Raw genomic sequence first — 24,626 nt, 5'->3', positions numbered from 1 at the left:
TTAAACTGTTTTCCCCTTCAACCTTCAGTAAAGTCTTCTACATTAGCTAATGTATTATAAAACGGGATGTGTATGTCACACGCACTGGTGTATGGGTGTGTTGTATGTGTAAGGAAGAATTGAGTTTCTTGTCTGCAATGATGTGGTTTGAATTAGAGACAGCCCATAGACAAGCTCACAGCAATGGCCCCAGAACATGTAGAAATTTCAGGAAGAACTTCAGACTTTCATTGGCTTGGGTATGGCTAGATCTAGGGGAACTGAAACACAGGGCTTATGTTATTACTTTAAAACCTGTTTAAAAAACTGCTTTTAAGTTGCACAAATATTAGTTTTCCTGGGTCTGGCCTATTGCTTTAAAAGTTACCTGTATGACGGCCAAACAGAGGGTAACATAAAACACCTTGACAGATATTTTTAAAAAAAAAAATTTTAGTGTTTATTTATGAGAGAGTTAGAGACAGGGCGTGAGTGGGGGAGGGGCAGGGAGAGAGGGAGACACAGAATCTGAAATAGGCTCCAGGCTCTGAGCTGTCAGCACAGACCCTGACTCGGGGCTTGAACCCACGAACGGTGAGCCAAAATCCAGAGTCTAACCGACCGAGCCACCCAGGCTCCCTAAAACCCAGATTCCTTTTTTAAAAAATTTTTTTAATGTTTATTTATTCTTGAGAGAGAGAGACAACACAAACAGGGGAGGGGCAGAGCAAGAGGGAGACACAGAATCTGAAGCAGGCTCCAGGCTCTGAGCTGTCAGCACAGAGCCCGATGTGGGGCTTGAACTCGGTTCATGACCTGAGCTGAAGTCGGAGGCTTAACGGACTGAGCCATCCAGGTGCCCCTTCACAGATCCTATAAAGGAGACAAGAACAAGTGTGAGAGTGCCACCTGGCTCCAATTCAGGAAATGCAAAATAGACACCATTTATTCACGCATGATTATCACGTTCTATGGATGTATTGGTATCATATACTAAGCGATGTGCCAGGTACTGATTCTGTTGGAAAAAACCATTTTTTGTAGTCTGCCAGAAAATCAGTTCTAGGAATTGGAAATACCAAGAGTTGGAGAAGCCTATCCAACAAAGAAGCTCCAACAACCTGAACATCAAGAATGAAATGAGCTACAAGACTTCTAGGCAGCCCTGCCTTAGATCCTCACCAACATGGTCCCACCAAAGCCCCCAAGGAGTGTGTTGTGTATGTCTATTGCCTGCAGCAGCTGGAGTGTTGTTCTGAGGAAAAGGAGGCACGGCCGCAAAGACAACATACCAGAGCTTGACCTTCACATTGTCCCTTGTTTCTTAAGGCTCTAGAGCCCAAATCTCTTCCCCAAATATATATACCCCAGCTTTATCCAACAGAATAAGAAATTACACAAGAATTCATCCAAACAATATCATAAACAACCTCTTACTCAGATCCCTGGGTATTAATTATTTTTCTACTACTGGTAACTCTAATGACAAGGTTGAGCTCATGCATACATCTGAGCCAAATCCTTGACAATGAGCCCTTGAGTTCATTTGTTCCCGAAAACGTACACACTTAATTTAAGCAGTTGTTTCCATGATGTGTTCCATAATACATTAGTTATTAAAAGTAGGGCTCAAGTATTCAAACTGGGGGAGATACAGAGTTAGACAAGGTTGAGCAGTTTCCTTCACTACTCAATTGCTCAGAATTTGTAACACTATGTTGAAAAAAAAAATTCTAACTCCCAAGCTTATGCATATAAAACTGACTGTTAGATCATCTCGGTTTTACTAAAAACTGTGCCCACTGTTTACTGATGTAAGCCAGAGCAATGACCACTTTAAAAGGAGACTTTACAATCCTCTCCTTAACCAATCAAACGGTGGCCTCACGATCCTGCTTTATCTGGGCAAAACTTCCATTCCTTACCCAATGTAGCCCTTCCCTTTTAACTCAGAAAGACTAAAGTCACTTTTGAGCAATACAGCTCTCCCTTACCTGTCAAGTAATAAATTCAGCCTTACTTTTCCAGTTCTAACGATTTTCACATGCAGTAGAAACCCCCACGAGGAAGATAGGCCTTTCCAAAGCTTACGCAACTACAGACCACTTTTTTTCGATGTGCCTTAGACAAAGATTTCCCACTCTCTCTCTTAAAATGCGTCTGATGTCATTTATGTTTTTATCAGGCTGTTATAATTCCATTACATTCATAAGTGACCAACCTACTTAGATGTAAAATTTTAAAACTCCCATACAAGAAAAGCTGAAGTACAATAACACAAAGAATTGGAGATAATCATGTATTTACCTAACTATCTAGTTCCTGACTAAGGCTCACCACCGCTTTAAACCATATTCTCCTTGCAAGCTTAAATGACTCCAATTATAAAAGTCCCATTTACACATAACCCTTCCAGAACTATCCAATTTCTGTACCTGGTATTCAGCTAGTCTTGGCCCGAACAATTCAAAGAGTAGAGCTACGCACTCTCAGATGAGCCCACTCTACTAACTACTCCTACCATTTCTTTGATTTTTGGAAAATGGTCTCTCTCTTCCAAGTGCAGAAACAACCATTTTCCTAAGAATTAGTTCTTTACTCTTCATCAGATATTGTTTTAAAAAAAAAGAAAAAGAAAAGAAATAATAACCGAATGCCCCCATCTCCACATTATGGCTTTAGTCCAGGCACTTGACCTATAATAATAACTCTGTAAATCACCTTTCCACATCCAGTCTTGGACCCCTTCCTTCTCATCAGAGGCTGAAAGGATTTTATAAAAATGTATATCTAATCATGTCACTTAATTAAAATCCTTCAGTGGCTTCCCATTAACTATAGCAGATAATGCTTACTTTAGTCCATAAGACTAAATATATAAGAGACAATATACTATGAAGGCTTTCTTGCTGGAAAATTCAGCCCCAAGTTTACATTAAATACAGAGTTTGCATGTGAGGTTTTCACATAAGGTGAATGACCTTTGGTCCATCAGATCTGATCCCTGTTCACAATATCAGGTCCATCTTACACATTTCTCTATTGTTCTCTGGCCCTAGACACACTATCTTTCTTTCAATTTCTCCAATACCCCAAGCTCTTTCCCACCTCGGGACCCTTGCATACGCACTATTTCCCACTACTTCAAACATTCTTTCTTGCTCATCCCACTTCTCACTCCCATCCCCAATCTCAGCCTGCCCACTCATCCTTCAGAATTCTGCTCAAACGTTACTACTCAAGAAGGCCTCCCCTGACTGCTTCTCTACCAGCACCACCATCAGGATTAGGACCTCCAGTTACAAGCTCTCATAACATGCAGTACCTCTCCTTTGTAGAAAGTCTCACAATCATAAGTAAGTTATTTAAAACTCTGTTTCTTTCCTCCCAAACACACATACCACATGAAAGCTCCATGAAGACAGATATTACAACATTTTTGTTGCCCATTATATTCCATACACCTATCACAGTGCCCTGCAATCGTAATTCCTCACTAAATAAGTCACTGATGAAGGAAGGACCAGACTGAACAATTTTTTTTTTCAATGTTTATTTATTTTTGGGACAGAGAGAGAGACAGAGCATGAACGGGGGAGGGGCAGAGAGAGGGAGACACAGAATCGGAAACAGGCTCCAGGCTCCGAGCCATCAGCCCAGAGCGGGGCTCGAACTCACGGACCGCGAGATCGTGACCTGGCTGAAGTCGGATGCTTAACCGACTGCGCCACCCAGGCGCCCCCAGACTGAACAATTTGAGCCGCGCGTCAGGCTCTGTGCTGACAGCTCAGAGCCTGGAGCATATATTAAATGATTAGTATCAAGAATATGTAACATCTAACGATAAGAAAAAATTCCATCTGCGAAACAGGCAAACTCACAGGAAGACTACAAGTCACCAATAAACGTACAAAGAATGTTCATCTTCATTCTTAATCATGGAAAGGAAAGGTAAAAAAACAATGAGACATCACTTCTTACCCATTTTGCAAGTTTAGCAAGCAGTGGCATGGACATAGGGGGAAACTATTCTTATATATGGCTGTTAAGATTACAAACTGATATAGTCTCTGGGAAGTTAATTTGGTAGTATCAATTGAATACATATAACCTATGACCCAGCAATACTTTTTCTCTGTCCCCAAGTAACATTTGCATATATGCACGAAGATGTTTATTATGGCATTGTTTATGACAGCAGCAATTATAAACAACATATATTATCCATAGGCAAATGGCTATTCACACTAAAAGATGTTATGCAAAAAGCAGAAGGAATAAAGGGTATCTGTATGTGCTATGAGCAGGCCCAATACTAGGAGAAAATAGCAAATTGAGGAATCCAACATGAGCCCACACATATATGCATATGTGAACAAAATAATATTATGTGATTTCTATGAATACGTATGTGTATTGTATGTAAAAGCACAGAAAAAAGTCTGGAATGTAAATGCATAAGAATAAAGATTTGGTGACAGAGATGAGGAGGCCAGAATTAGTAAAAGGTCATTAGCTTTATCTGCAATGTTTGAAATGGTTAGAAAAACATTTATGTATCATTTGTGACCTTAATATTAATACTTAAAATATTAAATGAAATATAGATTGAAAACACGTGGCACACAGTAGGCCTTCATGAATTGTACATTCCTGTCCCTCCACCACAGGTAATGAATACCTTGGGTTCAAACACAATGGACCGATCCCAGCACTGTGTCCCATGAAACGTAATGTGTAAGACATAGTAGGGAGAGAGAAGGTCCTCCCGTGGCACATGGAGAGTGGTGACTTGGGGGCTAAAGGGACAGACAGTAAAAAGGAAAATAGATGCAGGCAGAAACGTCACTGACAGAGACAACCTGAGCAAAGGAGATCGGGGAAGTCAGTCTTAAAGAAACACAAAGACGTGTCCAAGGAAACGAGAAAAGAACAGGATGCCACAACTATTCTCAGCAAGCTTCTGCTGCGTTCCAAAGAGTTCACGTGCAATATTTCCCTTCGCTCTCGGAGCAAGGGAATGGTTACACCCATTTTAGATGGACCCTGAGCTTCGGAGAGGTGGAAGGGTTGCTGGAGGCCCCACAAATGGTGGCCAGCGCAGGAGCCAAACTCAAAACTGCTGTTAGCAACCGTGCTTCGCGGACAATCAAGAAAAACGAGTAGACGCATAGACGCCAAAATCAAAGCAAAGATCAAAAACAGAAAAGCCTGCGTGTGTGCAAACCGAGGGCTGCGGGCCGCGGGAGTGGGGCGTGCGGGCGCCAGGGGTCTGGCCCCAGGCTTTCCCCCGCGGCTCTCTGAGTCTCCTCCTGCGCGGCGTCCACAGAGACACCAAACCTCCCGGCGCCTAGAAGGGCTCCAGCCGCGAGGAGGCGGGGCCAAGCGCAGCTTCCGGTTCCGGGCGCAAAGGCCCCACGTGTTCCGACCCGCCAGGCCCCGCGCGGCTCGGATCCGGCGGCGCTGCTTCGGCCGGGAGTGGGTGGGGGAGAAGCCGGGGCAGGGGAGGAGCCGCCGGAGCAGTCGGAGCCGTGAGTGCTGAGGGGCTGGGCCGGGCCGGGCCGGGCCCGATCGCGCTGAGCCGGGCTGGGCAGGGCGGGGAAGAGAGGGAGAGGTCGGAGACCCCGCCCCCCCCCCCCCCCCCCCAGAGTCTGGGGAAATCGCACTGTCCTGGAGAAGGGGCGGCGGCAGTATAGTGAGGGGGCCGAGGCGTAGTGGTCCCCGGGGCTCCTGGTGGCAGGAGCGAGAACCTCCGGGGACGCGGATGGCGCTTTGGGCTTCTTTCGGTGCAGCCACCGCCCTCCGCCCCCTCCTGAGGCCTGCAGAAACGCAGTTAGTTCGTACCTCCCATTGCTTCCGCGCCAACTGGCCCCCCGGAACCGAGGGAGGAGTGGTCTAGGCCCCTTTAGTTCCCGTAGCTTTTTCTCACCCAGTCTTTCAGATTGTTAGAGGCCCCCCACAGCACCCCCCGGCAGGCTCCTGGCCCGGGCAAGCCCCATCTCTTTCCACCACCAACCCCCCCCACACACACACACACACATACACACACACACACACACACACACACACACACACACACACCCATGATCTTATCACCCTTGGACATCGTCTGGCTTGTGGCTTTTCAGCCCCCACTGTGACCGACCCCAAGCTTCCCCTCAAGCTAGTAGCTTCTGTCTCCACTTGCAACTTCCCTGCCCCCAACCCCTAACAGCCAGTTTTGACACTTCTGAACACCACCGTTACCCTCCGCAGGAGTACATAGGCCTCTGCTGCTTGTCTGGTTTGACCAAAAGTTTGTTAGTTTGTATGCCATGGATCCGCCCTCTCAGGTGTAAGGCGAATTTTGGTTTTTCTGGGCGTTAGATATTCTTGTGTCCCAGGCGCTTGATTTCCTTGTCTGTCATGGGTAGGCTCCTAACCTTAGCGGTTTTTTGACCACCTGGGTCCTGGAGAGCACTGCCACATCCAGGCTCTCCCTTGGAAGTTAGGGTTAGAACTGTTACTCTTTCTCTGTCCATACTTGGCAGGTGACACTCCAGGCAGCCTTACTCAGGAGCCACAGAAAGCTAGTGGAGTCCTCCTTCTCCCCCCACCTTCTCTCCCAAGTTGCCCCATGGGCCTTGATCCAGAAAGCCACTTCAGAAAGGCTGTGAGGAAGGCACTGGGAGGCATGTTGGTGGGAAGTATGTGTCAGCCAAGCAGTTAGGGTTTAGGGTTTGGGGCCATTTGTTTTGGGTAACTTTCTGCTGGGACTCTTCTAGCGTCAGAGGGAGGAAGGGGATATTTCCTCTTTGGACCAGATACCTGGGATTCATCATCTTCCCCCCCTTTCTCCTCCAGCTATACCCCTTTTGCACTCTTAAGCACTATTTTGCAGTAGACAGTCATTTCAAGGGCACAGCAAGGTTTACTATGATGTGAGGGACTCTTGGGTGTTACAAGCGGTACAGATGAGGTAAGTTACAGGTTTACAACATTTTTTCCCAGTTAATTTGGCACAGGCAGAAAACAACAGTCCTAGGCTCTTTTGGCTTTTGCAAACCCTCCTTTAAATTTGGCCAGCACTGGAAAAGTTGGATCCTTTCTGCTTGAACCTCAGCTTTACTTCCTTTGCCTTAGGTATCGGCTCTCAAACCTATCACCTGAAGGGAGGGTGTGTTGAACAGATGGCCCCCACAGTTTCTGATCATAGGGCGGGGCCAGGGCTTGAAAATTTGCACATTTCGGACAAGTTTTTAGGTGTTTGTGCTGCTGGTTTGGGTTTCTCAAACTGAGCACCGCTGCCCTTGGCCAATCTTCACATGAGCGGTGCAGTGGTTTGGGCGATCAAAAGGCCTGTGTGTGTACCTTCTGCACTAGAAGCTAGTAATATGATCTTGTGTGGATAACTTAACCACTGAGTTCTTTCGTTTTTAAAATTAAGAATGTGAGCTTTAAAAAAAAAAACCCTCCAAATGCTAGTTATCTTATGCCAAATGGAAGATGAAATATTGATGAGTTTTTCCCTTGATTTTCTTAATTCTCTTGTTAGGAGCTTCCATATAGCTTGTATCCATATTTAGGTTTTTGCTGTGAGTCGCTAGTGCCCTGAAGTCCTGCTGTACCTTAACTACTTATTAAATTCTTTAAGGTCAGTGCCAGTGTTTTTCTCGTCTTTCTCTGCCCTGCACCTTGAGTTGTGTGGGATGCACCATTGATGCTCAGTAGATACTTGGAGAATGGATAACCCCATCCCCTACTCTCTTTTCCCTTTGAAGAGGTTTCTCTCCACTAGTCCTGTGCCACATAGTAAAGCAGTATATGGCTATGCCACCTGATTCGCCCAGGAGATTGGGAATTAATGTCAATGCCAAATTCCTGTAACTGTCCCTATGAGTGGTTTAGTACTCAGAAGCCCCGGCACCCGTTGGTTCTGAATTTTAGTGCATCTGTATCCATGTTGGAGTAAGAGAAATAGCTTAATAAAATTCAGCAGCTGTTTATTGAGTACCTTTTCTACCAAGCCTTTGACAAAGTGTTAGGCACTTGGAATATAAAAAGGAATAAAGAGGTCCTTGCCCTCTGGGACAGGGCTCACAGCGGGGAGGTAAAGACACTAAACTGTGTCCACAGCAAGAATGCCATTCTGGGATTCCTTCTACTTTGGACCGTGATTTAATCTGCGGTGGAAGCCTGCTACTCCTCCAGTTCCTCTGGTCTGGCAGGCGTGGGTCCCATCTTTCACCATCTCGTCATAAGCAAGGGAGCCTTGGGCAATGCCAGAAGGAAGTCCTCTAGGTACAAAGCAAAGGGTCTTTTGACAGAGTGTCAGTTACAAAACTAAAAGCGTAATGCATGATTTTTGAACTGACTGTTCTGAATTACCCATATTTACTCCTCAGGCCAAAAGCCCTATTTGTAAAATATGTCATCCTGTTATTTTTCATTAAATAATGGCTCCTCTCACTGCCTGTGTGATGGGCATTGACCATGTTTATTATAGGAATGAATTGGATACAGCTAGTTTAACCCTGGCTGCCCCCCTCATCAGGGTGGGTGTCGGGTATGATGACTGCCCTTTTCCCACTTCAGATTAGTTTGTGATTTTTTTTTTTATTTTTAGATTTATTTATTTATTTATTTATTTATTTATTTATTTATTTATTTATTTTTGAGAGAGGCAGAGACGGGGGGAGGGGTAGAGAGAGAGAATCCCAAGCAGGCACTGCACTGTTAGCACAGAGCCTGTGGGGCTTGAACCCACAAAACCGAGACTGTGACCTGAGCCAAAACCAAGAGTCAGATGCTTAACTGACTGAGCCACCCAGGCGCCCTTGTGATGTTCTGTTTTAAACCGAAGCATATAGATTGACCTGCTTTATTAAAGCCACTAACCACCTCTAGGTAACCCTTAAGGTTAAAAAGCCTTGGGGTGTCTGGGTGGCTCAGTCAGTTGATCGTCTGACTTCGGCTCAGGTCATGATCTTGCAGTCTGTGGGTTCGAGCCCCGCGTCTGGCCCTGTGCTGACAGCTTGGAGCCTGGAGCCTGCTTTGAATTCTGTGTCTCCCTCTCTCTCTACCCCTCTCCCACTTATGCCCTGTCTCTCTCTCTCTCTCTCTCTCTCTCTCTCTCTCTCTCTCTCTCTGTCAAAAATAAATAAACATTAAGAAAAATTTAAATATAAAAGCCTAGCTTCATGGTGGAGGCTCACCACTGTCATGATGGCCAGCTCCTCAATTGTGGACTCTTAAAATCTGTTTTTGGCCTCTAGCCCATCTTAACTCTCGAATAATCCCTTTCACCATCTTAGGCTAATACTTTATGGCCCACGTATTCAATAAAGAAGCCGTATATCCTCGTTCTTCTCCAAGCCCCTCTGTCACCATCAGGAAGCACCATGGTTTCTCAAAAGATGACCCAGCTCTCTGCCCTTAGGTGGAGAATCATTCCCATTTTCAGGATGACGCATCTTGAGGAGGTGGAACACAGATCACCCACCTCCAAAGGCAGAGCAGCCAGCGGCCCAACACTGCCCCTGGGCCTGTAGGAAACATTTTCATTAAAAATAAAGTGAATCGCTATGGTATTTATAGCTATATTTTACATTATTTGTGTTTACATCCATCGACTCTTGATGACATGTTTGTACCCGCTCTATACCTTGATCCTAACTAACCACAAGGTCTGTAGAATTTCAGGGCAGAAGATGTTCACATCTTAGCGTCCACTGGTTTCCCTGTACCACCCACTGCCACTGACTTGTTTGGCTTTGTTTCTTCCTATCTTCTCCTTCACTCCGACTCATGCTGTGTCTTTGAAACCCATTGCAGTAAGCTTTGAGCCACTTCTCTCCTTGCTACTCAGATATCTTATGCTGAAGGAAAGAAATATTTAAATGGCAAAAATATTAAAAATTTTTAATGTTTATTTTTGAGAGCGAGAGAAACGGAACACAAGCAGGGGAGGGGCAGAGATAGGGAGACACAGAATCTGAAGCAGGCTCCAGGCTCTGAGCTGTCAGCACAGAGCCCGATGCGGGGCTCGAACCCACAAACCGTGAGATCATGACCTGAGCCGAAGTTGGGCACTTAGCCAACTGAGCCACCCAGGCACCCCTAAATGGCAAAAATATTTAAAAAGAAATCGTTTTTAAACATGGTTTGAAGCATATTGCTCACGATGCATTAGAAGGCCAAAAGTCCATGAATGCGTTCCCTTTCATTACTTTGGCCTTCTGGGTTAAATTTTCAAGGAACTTAGTAGGTGTATTAACTGGGCTTGCCCCAAGTTGCCTCCTCCCAGTTAGAGGGAGGAGACAGGACTGTGACATTGGTAAGTAGAAGCACTGATCAGTGGAGAACCTGTCTTTGAGTTTCCATCCCATCTGTGTTCCAAGGATCTTATTTAATCTTAGCTTATAAGTCTTTCAAAGAAAGGACTCCTTATAATACTTTACTTTTTATTTATTTATTTTTTGTTGTTCATTTATTTTGGAGAGAGAGACAGCGCAAGTGGGGAAGGGGCAGAGAGAGAGGGAGACAACACAATCTGAAGCAGGCTCCGGGCCCAGCTGTCAGCACAGAGCCCGACGCGGGGCTCGAACCCACGAACCATGAGATCATGACCCAAGCTGAAGTCGGACGCTTAACCGACTGAGCCACCCAGGCACCCCTGTAACACCTTACTTTTGATATAATGGTAAACAGACCAAGATTTTTCCTGTGCATTTAAAAATTTTTTTGGAATTATGAAATAAAGAACTGTTTGCTTGTTCAACGTTTAAATCTTGCCTTCTTCACAAAATGATTTAAAGCAATTTGAAGGAAAGAGAACAAAATATATTGAGCATTTACTCTGTCCTGGGCTCTGTGCTGAAGTGATTCTATATGTAACTTCATTTACTCCTTAAAACAACCATGTGAAGTAGATAGTATTAGCCACATTTTGAAATTGAGACCAAGACTTAGGGAGTATCACATGGCCAGTAAGTGAGGAGAGGGATCCAAACCCAGGGCTCCAAAGTCTCGAACCCTTATATGGAAAGCACGGATAATTGTATATAGGACAATTGGCAATAAAAGATCATCTTTTCAGTAGAAGGATCATACTAGATAATCTTTAGGGTTCTTTTTAATATTTTTTTAACGTTTATTTATTTTTGAGACAGAGACAGAGCATGAACAGGGGAGGAGCAGAGAGAGAGGGAGACACAGAATCTGAAACAGGCTCCAGGCTCTGAGCTGTCAGCACAGAGCCCGACGTGGGGCTTGAACTCACGGACTGTGAGATCATGACCGGAGCCGAAGTCGGACGCTTAACTGACCGAGCCACCCAGGCGCCCCGATAATCTTTAGTTTTAAACAAGAATACAGCATTAGCACCAGGGCAGTTAACAAATGTTATTAGTTGATTTCTATTCTAGAACAATAGGAGCAGTGGCATGGTCTGGCTCGGCCCAGAGAGCAGACATAACCAGATTTCCAGGTTATAGGCCAGCATTAGGGTAAAAAATAAGAATGGCAACAGGAGGGGAAATAGGGGTCTGCTAAATACGATCATTTGAACCTCTCTGATCACTACTTCTGAAGACTATTTGCCGATAAATCAGTATTTCTCTATTAAGCAGATACTGTATGACCACAAGCCTTGTCATTTAGGGTCCAGAAGGATCTCCTGAAGCAGTAACATTGTAAGGTAGGGAACCAGATGTCCCTTCATTGCCTACCGTTTTCTGTTGTCAGAATGGAGTTAAAGCCTTCAGTGGCATGTGACTCATTCAGATAAGGGGCATAGGTATTGTACCAAAGATTGGAGAGAGCACTTTCCTTTTCCACATCTCCCCAGTCCCACTCCCTATACCCTAGAAACATGTACTCAAGAGACTATGTCATGGAGCCTGCCCAGCCCTAGGCTTGTGAAGCTCTTCTGCAGACATTGTTTCAGAACCTTCAGGAACCAAGTTTTGCTCTTCCTGGTCTGGCTTCTGTCTATATAGTCCTGTTCGCTTTTTATAGGTTGTCGCGGAGCCCTTCCAAGGACAGACTTTGAGGGAAGGTATTAGAAAAGCAAGGGCAATAAATTGCAAGGCCGACTGGGCAGTGTAGCATACCCTATGAACTGCAGAATAAAATAGTGTCCATTTTCTGTTTGTGATAAGGACACTTGACATTTGCACAGCACATTTTAGTTCATAAGCTCCCAGAGCTCAGCTAATCCTGGGAGTTAGGAAAGCAGTTCCTGCAGTAGGCTCTCCCCTTTACGAGGGCTCTTGTGTGTTATCTCACGAAGCCCTCAGAGCTGCTCCAGTCACTTGACCATGTGGGGCTGGGATGTGCATCTTTCCACAGCACCACCTGCCTCCCATTCCTTCCCATCCCTTGCCCCTTGACTTCTCTTCCTTCATCCCGCTGTTGCCGATCCGTTTGCCCTCATCGATTTCTAAGCTGCCAAAGTAAATCCAAAACAAGCAATGGAAACATCAATTCATGATTTCTGAAGAGCATTTAAAGACAGGTTTTATGTGGCGCTGTTCCGTTCCTTTTTCTTGGTGGAGAGTACCGCCCTGTGAGAGCAGGAATGCTTCTTTCCATGCGGACTTGGTAGAATCCATAGACAATCTGTTGTAGCTAGTGCCACGTGGAAACAAGGAGAGCTTCCTAGTCTGCCTCCCTGGGCATGGATTCTTGGACTCTGAAGATAATAGAGATCCCTTCGTTAAGCCAAAGACCATCAATTCCATCTTAGGACTCCCAAAGAAAATAATCTTCCTGAAGAGGGGCAGAGAATTTTAAAAAACTACAAGCCCCGTAGAGAACCGACCACCATGAGGTAGACAGATTCAGTTGGTAGGAAAATTACCACGTAAAGATGTAGAAATTATGGGCCTGCCTAGAACAGGCTGTGAAAATCTGTAGTGGATGTTTGAAGATCATGGACGTGAAGTAAAAGCGCAAATGAATGAAAAGCTATTTGAGCTTGAGATAATAAGTAATAAGGTAATTGAAATGAAACTCCATTTAATGGGCAACATGACATTAGACCCAGCTCTTAACAGTGGATTGTTCGCTGAGACTTGTAATGAAGCCCAAAAAGACTAGAAAATGAAGAATCTCTCAGGTTGCGTGTGGAGAGTGGTCTGGAGGGGGCAGGACCAGGAACACTGGTAAAACTTGAAGCAAGTTGTTCATGCAGCATACAAGTGCTTGTTAAGTGCCAGTGTGGCGTAGGAGAGGGTCATGTTCAGAAGGTCCTGTTAATACTTTTTTTAGTGGCTCAGAATGGCTCAACCAGGGGAGTGACAGGGGAGGGGAGATGGATGAATTTGAAAGGCATTTAGAAGGTGGGATTAGTGAGATTGATGAATAAGAAAGTGGAGGGGAAGGTGGACTCTTCCTGACAAAAAGTAGGATGAAAACTTTGTGAGGTGGAGGTTTATTTCTTTAAATTCACTTACTGAGCGCTTCATTACGTGTGTTGGAGACTAATGGAGAACAGTCCCTAACTTCAAGGCGTGACATCGGGAGGATAGACTGACTGTATGATACCACCGCCACTGTGTTAGAGCTGTGCCCAGGTTGCTGTAGAAGCACAGTGGTTTCCACCTGTTTTCAAGGTAGGGGGAATGGGATCAAAGGAAACCTCTCAGAACGCATGAAGCATGAGCTGTCTCCTAAGCGGTTTAACCCAATGAAGGGTAAAGAATCGGAAGGAACATGTTCTCAAGCCAAAGCGCATAGGGCTTTTGGTGCTTCCCACGCACGCACAAAGTGTGTGTCTGTGTGAGGAGGGCAGAAGGAATAACAAGATGAAAGTCAGCCTGATATGTAATACTTAGATGTCTGTATGTCACAAGGCAAGGAAGAATGACTAAAGATTTTAAATAGGGAGGGGACGGGACCACTTTGGCAAGAGTGCCAGTCACTCTTGAGAGCCCGTCAGTGCTAACTTGAAGGTAACCAATCCGGAGGCAGTTGGAGCAATGCAGACAAGAACCGGTAAGTACCCAAAGTGTGAATCACGGGAATGAAGAAGAGGGGAGCGCACCATGCAGCCCCAGGGGAGCAGCCTTCCTGCAGACATGGTGGCCTGAAGAGACCCCCCTTTCAGGAGATGAGCAGTGCACCCTTTTCAGTCCGTGAGACACAGAAAAGGGTAGGGTGTGAGGCTTGAAAAACCAGCTGAGGGCTGGCGGTGAAGAGCTTCACGTGCCGTGCCAAGGATTTTAGAGCTGATCTACCCGACAGAAGTGTTTTCAAATGTGAGCAGTGCGGTTGGGACTACAAGTTAGAAAGATAATAGTTAACATTGGGGTGCCTCCGCTCATCCAAGCCCTTCACAGCTTGGGATACGTTTAACCCTCGTCACGCTGTCGGGTGGATGCCATTCTTCCCTCCGAGCCGTGAATGGAAACAGGCAGAAGGAACGTAGGAACTGAACGGTGGCCTCACCCCTAGGAAACGGTAGAGCCCGGATTTAAACCCTGGCAGTCTGACGCCAGGGCCCTCGCTCCCTACCTTACACACCCTAGATGTTTTCTCGGCCGTGAGGCACATCAGAACTTCGTGTGCCGTTTCTAAAGATAACGGTTGCCTCAGTCGACTAAATCAAAGTATCCAGAAGAGTGATGGTGTGATACTTGTTTTGCAAAACGCTCCACCATAATTATGCTGCACTTTACTCCTGGTCCAGCACTGCAGGGATCCCAGTTGGGGAGTTCTGGCAGGAGTCCAGGTGAGAGCGGAGGGCCCAAACCAAAGCAGTCTGTGGGAAAGAGGAGGAGGAAATAGATCTAAGAGGCTTAAGAGGGAGAACTGGTTTAATGAGCTGTAAGCACTGGGGAAGGGTCAGAGTGGAGTCCAAAGGTCACAGAGATCCCGGCCAGAGAGGTAGATTTGGGAGCACGCGTGACAAATTCAGTTTCGAACACCTGGGTCTGGAGGTCTTCCATGAAGACGCCTTGATAAGGGGAAGGTTGCTTTTGGGAGTGCCTCTGTGCCAGCCACTGGGCAAGTGGCTTTCCTCACCGTTGCCTCATGCGGTCTGCCCCTCTAGTCGCCGAGAGTCCCCCCACTGTTCAGCGGAATTAATTCCCAGTGTGAGTCCGTGCAACATGAACCTTCATAAAGGCCTCCCCATCTGTTTTAGCCTGGCTGAGGTTTCTCTTCTCAGACTGTACATCCTGGTGCGTGCGTAAACGTGTGTGTAACACGGATGGTGGGCAGTATACCTGTTCCAGCGGGTGATTAACCGTGTCCTTTGTCCTCGCCGGCTCACGGGTTTCATGAAGTAGAAATGCCTTTTTTTCTATTTCTCTGTGGGGTGTGAGCCTGGCCTAGGAAAAGGGGTAAGAGAACATACCTTCAGGCATAGATCGTCTTATTTCAACCAAATCTATTTAGGGCTGATGGCTGTGAAGACGAGGGGCAGGGGATTTAATAGTTTGAGGAGGTGCGATGCATGCAGGGTTATGGTTGAACTCAGAAGCGTTGTCCCTGTGTGTGATCTCATGCTTATATGGTTGTCTGTCTCTCCTTCTCTGCCCCAGGTCCCTTGGGAGAAACTCCTTGAGGTGCCCAGGCTGAGACTGGGGGGTAATGACACTGTGAGCTCTAGATGGTGTGAGACCCCTCCCCACCCCCAGAGCCGAACAATGGCTACAGCCTTGGAACCAGAGGACCAGGATCTTTGGGAAGAAGAGGGAATCCTGATGGTGAAATTGGAAGATGATTTCACCTGTAGGCCGGAGTCTGTCTTACAGAGAGATGACCCTGTGCTTGAGACCTCACACCAGAACTTCCGGCGCTTCCGCTACCAGGAAGCAGCAAGCCCTCGAGAAGCTCTCATTCGGCTGCGAGAACTTTGTCATCAGTGGCTGAGGCCGGAAAGGCGGACGAAGGAGCAGATCTTAGAGCTGCTTGTGCTGGAACAGTTCCTTACCGTCCTGCCCGGAGAACTACAGAGCTGGGTGCGGGGCCAGCGGCCAGAGAGTGGCGAGGAGGCCGTGACGCTGGTGGAGGGTTTGCAGAAACAACCCAGGAGACCAAGGCGGTGGGTGAGGAGGGGGAGTCCTGATCTGTGTGATGTGGAGGGGGACTTTTGCTGGAAGGATGGATTTCGGGGCAGGGCATACAGGGCCCCCATAATTTACCCTTTAAAACTAATTGGCTCTGCTTGTGGGTTGCACCTGCATCTGTATGGGGCAGAGTGTGTGTATGCGTGTGTGTGTTTGTGTGTGAGTGAGTGAGTGAGTGAGTGTGACTTTCTGGTGTTTGAAACGCCTGCCTTGGGACCACCTTAGAGACCTCAGCACCCAAGGATCGTAAGGCTTTGGTTTTCCTTTCTGTGAATGTCAAACCTCCAGTTCCTGAGGAGGCCAGTTTTGTGACTTCCTCAGAGGTTCTCCTAGATGCTCGGTCACAGGGGCCCCCTCTCTTCCCAGGACAATAAGAGAGGGAAACAAACAGCAAGAAAGCTGCAGGTGGGAGAGGTGGGGATGGGAAGGACGGGCACCTCAGGGCCCTGGGTGACAAGGGCAGGCTTGAGGGAACTGAGCAAGCGGTGCAGCGTCCAAATGTCCCTGCTTTGCCCTGGTGAGGGTAGCCTTCGACAGCCCTTGCGTGCCCCAGCGGGACTGGAGCGTCCCCTCCTCCTCTGGGACCCTCTGGGAGTTTTTCTGTTGGCAGCTTCTCCTAAAATAAGCCCTGATGACAACTGAGACTTTCCTCTGGACTCCATGCTGACTGGAAATTGGAATCCTTCCCAGGTGACTGTCCATGTTCATGGGCAGGAAGTCCTGTCAGAGGAGACGGTGCATCCAGGAGCAGAGCCCGAATCACCTAACGAGCTGCAGAACGCTGTGCAGACCTCAACTCCTGAGGAGTCCCACGAGGAGACCACGCAGAGCCCAGACCTGGGGCCACCGGAAGAGCCGAGCGTGTGCCACGAACTGGAGTTTCAGCCCCTGCAGCAGAGCGGTGGGAAGCCTCAGCAGAAAGGGGGCATTGTGGCGGGCAGAGTGCGGGAAGGGCGCTATTTCCCCTCTACTGAGGAGGCTAGGTAGAGCATCGTGGGAATAAATCACAGAATCCGGGGCGTTGAGGGGAGACCGTACTAGTTAGAGTCCCCCAGAAACAGAGCCGAGCTGAAATGGCGGTATTCTTGGTGGTTCTCTTGGCCTGCCAGTAGTGTTCCAGGTGGCGGCATTGGGATGACCCGAGCTGCCCTTAGGCCAGTTTCTGGATGATGATGAGAGCTGCCTGCCAGTTATTGGGAGGGGGCGGGGGGGCTGCCTATTGCTGATCGCTGCCGCCTTTTCTTCTCAGAGCTTCCAGTGCCGCAGGGCCCAGACCTTCCTGAAGAGAGGAGCCCTGGAAACCCAGAGATGGTTGCCTTTCTTACTGCTCTCTCACAGGTGTGCTCTTGTTTCCCTCTGTGCCACACAGAATTTGAAGAAGCAGCAGGCATTAGCTCACACCTCAATACCCTCAGGTCAGGCAGGACGCCAGTTCCCGCTCTCCTCCTTGTCAGGTTAAGCTCTTGGTTCTAGACGTGTCTGCGGCGGGAGGAGCTGCATGTGACGAGATAAATCCCAATTGTCGCGGCCAGCCCGTCAGGCTCCAGAGCCTCGTTATTTGCCGCCGCCCAGAGAGAGGGCCTAACCGAATGCGATTATTTTGGAATACTCCAGCCCACCTTGAGTGAGTTGCTGACTGAGGGCTTGTTTTTGTTTTCTCAGGAGTAAACTTGGTAGTCGTTTGTCAGAATGGCCACTGTGCTGCAGAAATGATTTCTGACCTCGTGTGGAATCCCCTTCCTGGGACCGCATTCGGTCAGGCCGTGGCCTGTGCGGAGCTGTCACCGTGGCCACGCTGTGAGGCTGGAGAGAAAAGCCGTAGCGTTCACCCGTGGCCGCAGATCGTAGCCTAGCTGCAGGAAGGGGGCCCGCGCGTGCTGGGTCGACTGTGTGAACGATAGGGGTGCCCGGAGAAGGTCGGTCAGGGAAAGCTTTCTAGGAAAGGTGAATTCTTGCAGAAATGTAGGTGGCACGAAAGCCTCAAATAGGGAGTTAATGATGACTTTGAAGACTTCTCCTGTATTTTAACCAATGTGCTCCAGAAGAAGAGCAGAGGCTGGCCCTGAGAGAAAGCGGGGGGACCGGAGGGCACAGAGGAGGGCCCATGCAAAAGTAGGAGGTCGGGGAGCAGCAGCCGAGGGTGAGACGCATTTCCTGAAAGGGAGCCCAGAGTCCCGCGAGAGTCCCTTTTGTCACCCCAGGAATGAAATAGGAGGCTCCAGGGAGCGTCCCGTTTTCACTGAAGCCTGTGTCATTTCAGGGATTGGTAACTTTCAAGGACGTGGCTGTGTGCTTCTCCCAGGACCAGTGGAGCGATATGGATCCAACACAGAAAGAGTTCTATGGAGAATATGTCTTGGAGGAAGACTGTGGAATTGTGGTCTCTTTGTGTAAGGAATTTCAAGTGTTTCTAGAGGGTTCTGAGCACAGAAGTCTTTCCCTGTTGGAAATTACAAGGAGGAGGGTGCAGGGGGACGGGGTGGGTCTTAGACCCTAGACCGGATGCATCACTTTTCTCTTACGCCTCCCCCACTGATGAGATTGAAGGATTAGCTAAGGAAGATGGTATTTTTCAAGTTCAAGGGAGGAGAAGAGGCTTAGAAAGTGGTTGGAAACTTGTAACAAGAAAATAAAATGACAACATGACAGCTCTAGTCTATTTGAGGCAGTGTGTGAGTTTTGAAGCCAGCAGTAGAAGGATGATCTGCTTACTTGAATGTGGGGAAGGAGAGAGCATTAGCAGTCGTACGGCTATTGAGTTGCAGGTGAAGGGCAAGAAATGTGCAGGATTCGGTGAGAGGTGCTCAAGCTAAAAGACCAGCTGTGGCCCACTGATCAGGCTGTACACTTGTTCTATAGTCTACCCAGCAGAAGAGGTCTGCTCTTAGCACAGGGCATTGCTGAACCGATCGTAATGTCCCGCTTTCCCTCTCTTGAGCAGCGTTTCCAATCCCCAGACTAGATGAGATCTCCCACGTTAGAGAGGAAGAGCCTTTGGTCCCAGATATCCCAGAGCCTCAAGAGCCTCAAGAGCCAGAAATCCTGAGTTTTACCTACACAGGTGAGGAACGACAAAAGGAATCTCTCCCTGCAGAGCTGGCAGTCCCCTTCCCCCTCTGGGGCGCCCCCCCCCACATTGGTTCTTCCAACCTGTTGGCCATTCCCCCCCGTCTGCCTCTGAATGCCAGATTCTGTCCTCACCCTCCTCTTTCCCCTCCCGTCATTCGTGTGAGGGATATGTCGTGTAACATGGTGAAAAAAAAAAAAACACGGAACTTTGGAACTGCAGCTCTCGTCATTTACTAAGCAGGTCACTTAAATTCTCGGTCCTCACGTTTCTGAAACGAGGATAATAATCTTTGTCCATACTAAGGCTTGTTGACAGCACGAGATAATCTATCAGAAAGTGCCTGGCACATGACAGAATTCAGCTGACTGGTCATTTCCTTCTTTCCCAGCCTCTACGGTGTGAAATGTGGGCTTCTCTCTATCTGGTCTCGCCTTCCCAAGACTTTAAAAACCCCGCCATTGCATAGAAAGCATCGTTAACCTCTGTAATTTCCCCTTTTTGCCTCTCACCCTCTCTACAGGAGACAGGAGTGAAGACGAAGAAGAGTACCTTGAGCAAGAAGATGCAAGTTTGGAGGATATACACAGATCTATTTTGGGAGATCCAGAAATCCACCAGACTCCAGACTGGGAAATAGTCTTTGAGGATGATCCAAGTAGACCTAACGAGAGAAGCTTTGGTACAAATACTTCTCAAGTCAATAGTTTATCGAATCTTCGGGAAACCATGCCTATCTGCCCCCTGTTAGGGAGACACCACGACTGCCCTGTATGTGGAAAAAGTTTCACTTGCAACTCCCACCTTGTTAGACACCTGAGAACTCACACGGGAGAGAAACCATATAAGTGTATGGAGTGTGGGAAAAGTTACACGCGGAGCTCACATCTTGCCAGGCACCAGAAGGTTCACAAAATGGGCACTGCTTATAAATTTCCCCTAAACCGGAAGAATTTGGATGAGACCTCCCCTCTGGTCCAGCCTGAGAGAACTCCTCCCGTTGAGAAACCCTTTAGATGTGACGATTGTGGAAAACACTTCCGCTGGACTTCGGACCTTGTCCGGCATCAGAGGACACACACGGGGGAAAAACCCTTCTTCTGTACTATTTGTGGCAAGAGCTTCAGCCAGAAATCTGTGCTGACGACACACCAAAGAATCCACCTTGGGGGCAAACCCTACCTGTGTGGAGAGTGTGGAGAGGACTTCAGTGACCACAGGCGGTACCTGGCGCACCGGAAGACGCACGCGGCAGAGGAGCTCTACCTCTGTAGCGAGTGCGGGCGGTGCTTCAACCACAGCGCCGCGTTCGCCAAGCACCTCAGGGGACACGCCTCGGTGAGGCCCTGCCGGTGCAACGAATGTGGGAAAAGCTTCAGTCGGAGGGACCACCTCGTCCGGCATCAAAGAACACACACTGGCGAGAAACCATTCACGTGCTCTACCTGTGGAAAGAGCTTCAGCAGGGGCTATCACTTAATCAGGCATCAGAGGACCCACTCAGAAAAGACCTCCTAGCTCGGTTCCCGTGGGAGGAGATGTGCATTCAGCCCTTCCCCGGGGACGGGCTAGGAGAAGCCCTCTCGTCAGCTCGGGGAGACCTCTTCCAGGGAGTCTCCCTGACTTGCCCAGACCTCCATCACCTCTTCCCACAGCTAAATGAAATCCCCCAGGCAGAACCTGTCAACCTTCTTCTACACCTGGAGGAGAGCTTTTGCCCAAAGTACAACCCGGGTGGAGGCTTCTCCTTGACTGGAGGCTCTTGCCTCTACCTCATGGGTATGAAGTAGGAGATTTAGAAGACTTAAGAGGTCGTGGCTATTCTGTTTTACCCAAAATAGGCTGTTGCGTATCCTAAAGACTGCTTAACAGCCTCAAGTGTGAAGTTGCCCAGGACAACCCTTTAGGTTTGGCAAGGGACCAGCCTCTGGGATTGTGTCCTAACTGGGCTCAACTCTTAAAAGCACACAGCCCGGAACTCAAGGCAGGAGATTTGCATCCTGACGGCTTGGCCACACACTCACGGGATGACCGTTCAAATATCTCACTGGTTCACTCCTTCACCATGCACTTTCCTTCGATCCTGGGGAGAGCAGGGAGAAGTGTCTGATGGGGGAAATCCTTGAGGCTGTTCCACGTGGACCTTGTCAGGCTGCTCCCTTCCCCAGTGCCAAAATGGTGCCAGGTGCCAGACCCTGCTAGAAAGGAGGACCTAGTCAGAAGCCTCTTTCCCTGTGGGGTGTTTTCCTGTTAGGATTCTCATGCCCAGCCTTACCTACTGTTCTACCAGCCTCGGTTTTGCCCCCAGCACTTCTGCTACAAGTGAGGTGTAACAGTTGGGTGCTGGGGGATTCAGTAAAGCGTAATTAAATCATGAAATCATTTACATTCCCACCCGTGTACAAGCCCACGCATCCTGCCCGCTCTGCGTGGGTTTGTGAAGGGATTTTGGAACAGTTGTCAGCTTACATAGATATTACAATAATTCTAGAATCATGATTGACTGGGTCATTTCATTTACACGAAGAAAACAAGAAGATCTGAGACCAAATTATGGGGGGGAAAAAGTTTTTTTAAAGCTGTTGCTGTTGGCTAAGGCCATCAAGACTATTCTGACACCCAGCCCCTACTATCCCTGCCTTGGTTCTCTGATATCAGGGAAAATTATGAACCCCAGCACCTGGGACCCTGAAGAATTTGCCAGGAGTAAATGGCTTTCATGTACTTGCGTTGTTTGCTTTTTCTTATGTGATTTCATTTTTATGTGATTAAGAACTAAATAGTAGTATCTCATGGCCTAATGGTAGGACCTCTGTTGCCTGATAAAGGTTCCACAGAGATGAGGCTGAATAATTATGAACCTCACCTGCTCTGCTTGTGGGAATGGCAAGGACCGGATAAGCATCCTCCGTAAATGGAGCACAGGGTATGGGATTAAAGCATGAGAAGGGCGATTTGTCTTTTGTGCCTGGTTTCTTCAGCTGACTCTCAGTCCATTATGTGCCAGTGTGTACAGAGAATACGGGTGTCGTAACAAGGCCATTCTCGTTTAGGTCAGTCATGGTATTCCAACTGACCCGTCTGGTTTTAATACCAGTCAGCCGTTGTCCTGGAACTACACACAAATAAATAAATAGAAGTAACACTGGCCGCCATGTTCCCTGGTTTCTGGAACTTCCCGTTTTATTCACTTTCCAAAGCTTCAGGTTCCAGATTGTTCTGAATGTCATGCATACAAAGAGATCGGGGAGTACAGAATAGTTCTCCATAAGGCTAGAGAAGGCTTGGCGTGGTTAGCAGAACCCCAGGTGGAGTCGATGCATACTGAGGTAAGATCTGTGCCTGTGGTTTGCAGAAGGCACTCCTGTCGTGTGCAGACATTTCTGAACCATAGAGCATTGAAGCACAATTTGTCCTGGGTGAAAAGTCCTAGCCTCCAATGATAATTTCTCCTAGCTCATACCAGTTAGGGGAGTTAATAAAATTCTAGAGACAACAGAACACATTTGTTTGAACAGAACAGCGGCTTTATTCACTGATTTACCTGAGAAGCCGTCAAGAGAATCTACATGAGGGAGAGTTCGAGAGACCGGTCCAGTCTATTGGAACACCAAATAGTTTTCATTGCCAATCCTCCTGCAAAGTTTTCATGTGCCGATGCTGAATTTCTGCTTTCTTGTAAGACATATTTTCTGAGGTTCGTGGAGGGGCGTGCTGTGTCCTAAACCTGAGCGTGAGCAGAACCGCAGTCTATAGCAGAAAAGAAGAACGTGCAGTGAGCGAGAAGTGGTATAGCGGAACGTGGACGCGTGCTGGGGCACGGGTTACCCTTCCTGCTCTGAAGGGGCTCCCTAGAGAACTTTGTAAACAGTTGAATAGCGGTGCTCTGAACTACTGTACTAAATTAGTTTCTGGAAAGTAAAGAGGCAAGATTTTAATGATAATATTTGGAAGAAGCTACAAAATACTCTAAACCAACAACTTAAGAAATTTGCTAGATTGCTGGAAATGAAGTGCCATGCTAATGATGTTATGAAATTAAAATGATAGTATCTGAGCTTTTGGCCATTCTTTTAGGGATAGCCAAGGAATGTTCAGCCTCTTCTCCATCCCAGTTACCCCAGAGAAATAAGTGGAAAAAGATAAAGGCAGAATATAATTTTGTTACCTCGATCTTAGGCCTCAAGGTCTAGAGCCGAATCTAGTGATCTCAGATGAACTCCATGGAGAGTTTCATTGACTGTATTAACATCAAAGTGCAAGAAGCAAAGCAAGCTAAAAAAAACATGCCTCTTTCGCCAAAGCCCAACCCAACCGAAGGATCTACTACGACATGCATTCTTTCCACTAACCAGCAAAATAGGAGACAAGAAAATGCCCCACTGAGACCTGCATAGTTGGCAGAGATCATTTGCTCCAATCCTTGCATGTCAGAAGAGTGACCTCCAGATCACCCCCTTGCATGAGGAGAAGAGGCCAATGTGCACCCCTTCCTAAGTCATTTTGATTCACCAAGCTCCCATGAAGGACACCATTCCAGATGAGCGTTAATCTGAGCCTATGGTGGTTTTGTACAATGAAAGCTGTACTGAGAAACAGTAAATTATGATATGCCATGCATGTTAGTAATTTGGTAGTCTAGTCTTCCACACTGATATCTTTGGTTAGTTTTGTCTCTAACATCTCCCTCAGCTGACCAAAGTATTCCTTCTAGCCACAATAACTCCCCTGAGAAATATACATGTAATTTTTTCTCTTTCTCTTTAAATTTCTAGTGGTGTTGGCCAACTGACCTATTAATCTGATTTATGGGAGAGGAACAAACTACAAGTAAGCCAAAAAAAAATGCGTGCCTTACCCACGTACTCACTAACCTTTGTTTTGGCAGAATGCAGTGTTAAACGTGGAGCCTGTCTCCTTGTAGGTAGAATAACTTGATTCCTCCTTGGGGAAGCCCTGAGAAGGAGGCAAGGACAAGCTTTGCACTCTCTTTAGATCTCAATCGTTGTAAATTATCCTTAAGAAGAAATGGGGAATTCTGGCCAGGGCAGCAAAAGTAAGGATATCCTGTAATGTATAGTTCCTGTTTTTACGGTGTGTGTATGCTCATGGGGGTTTCAGGTAAAAAGGAAGAAGAAGGAATGCAATTTGATTAAAAAAAAAAAAAAGCACAGACTAACCTATTTGGAGATCTGTAAGGATGGGGCTCTTCAGTGGAGAGTGAGAGGCAAAGAACAGAACTTCTACAAAGACTTCCACCCACAAACAGAAGTAGTAGGTAGCTGGAGCAAGGAGACCCAGCCCTCTGCAGAGGTGTGTGAAAAATAACAATCTTCATTTAAGTAGAGTATGAATCTTAGTAATGATCTGCACAGACTATGACAAGGCTTCAAAGGCCATTTGTACAGGAAGGTAATGACAAATTCCCAGGATTTCCCTTAAGACTACTGCTCTGGGCTCTTATCTGTGCTTCCTCCATTAGTTGTACATCTTATGATCCCTTAGAAGAATTTAAAAGGCTAATC

General features: G+C 47.3%; 1 protein-coding gene across 4 annotated transcripts; it reads left to right on the top strand.

Moving 5' to 3' along the window:
- The first annotated feature begins 5,393 nt into the window (after positions 1–5,393).
- On the top strand, positions 5,394–21,825 carry ZNF202 (zinc finger protein 202). 4 transcript variants are annotated; one of them, XM_023239238.2, is made up of 7 exons: positions 5,394–5,510; positions 15,507–16,013; positions 16,725–16,935; positions 17,284–17,372; positions 18,295–18,424; positions 18,976–19,095; positions 19,625–21,825. In XM_023239238.2, exons 2-7 carry the CDS (start codon positions 15,612–15,614, stop codon positions 20,617–20,619), a joined length of 1,947 nt encoding a protein of 648 aa, XP_023095006.1. In that variant the 5' UTR covers positions 5,394–5,510; positions 15,507–15,611; the 3' UTR covers positions 20,620–21,825. The 4 variants fall into 4 exon arrangements, with proteins under 4 accessions (XP_023095006.1, XP_019667026.1, XP_019667025.1 ...); XM_019811467.2 differs by lacking the exon at positions 5,394–5,510 and adding an exon at positions 11,180–13,574; XM_019811466.3 differs by lacking the exon at positions 5,394–5,510 and adding an exon at positions 11,180–13,956.
- Positions 21,826–24,626: the final 2,801 nt, after the last annotated feature.

Source organism: Felis catus, chromosome D1 (assembly GCF_018350175.1).
Source record: "Felis catus isolate Fca126 chromosome D1, F.catus_Fca126_mat1.0, whole genome shotgun sequence".
Taxonomy (NCBI): domain Eukaryota; kingdom Metazoa; phylum Chordata; class Mammalia; order Carnivora; family Felidae; genus Felis; species Felis catus.
The sequence above is the reverse complement of the archived record's forward strand: the minus strand, read 5'-3'. Positions and strand labels throughout refer to the sequence as shown.

Bases quoted from the DNA above. Each gene is read 5' to 3' on its own strand.
- ZNF202 (XM_003992482.6), top strand. From the start codon at position 15,366: ATGGCTGTGAAGACGAGGGGCAGGGGATTTAATAGTTTGAGGAGGTGC. The intron at 16,936-17,283 runs GTGGGAAGCCTC...TTTTCTTCTCAG, and splicing joins TCAGCCCCTGCAGCAGAGCG to AGCTTCCAGTGCCGCAGGGC. The intron at 18,425-18,975 runs GTAAGGAATTTC...TCTCTTGAGCAG, and splicing joins TGGAATTGTGGTCTCTTTGT to CGTTTCCAATCCCCAGACTA.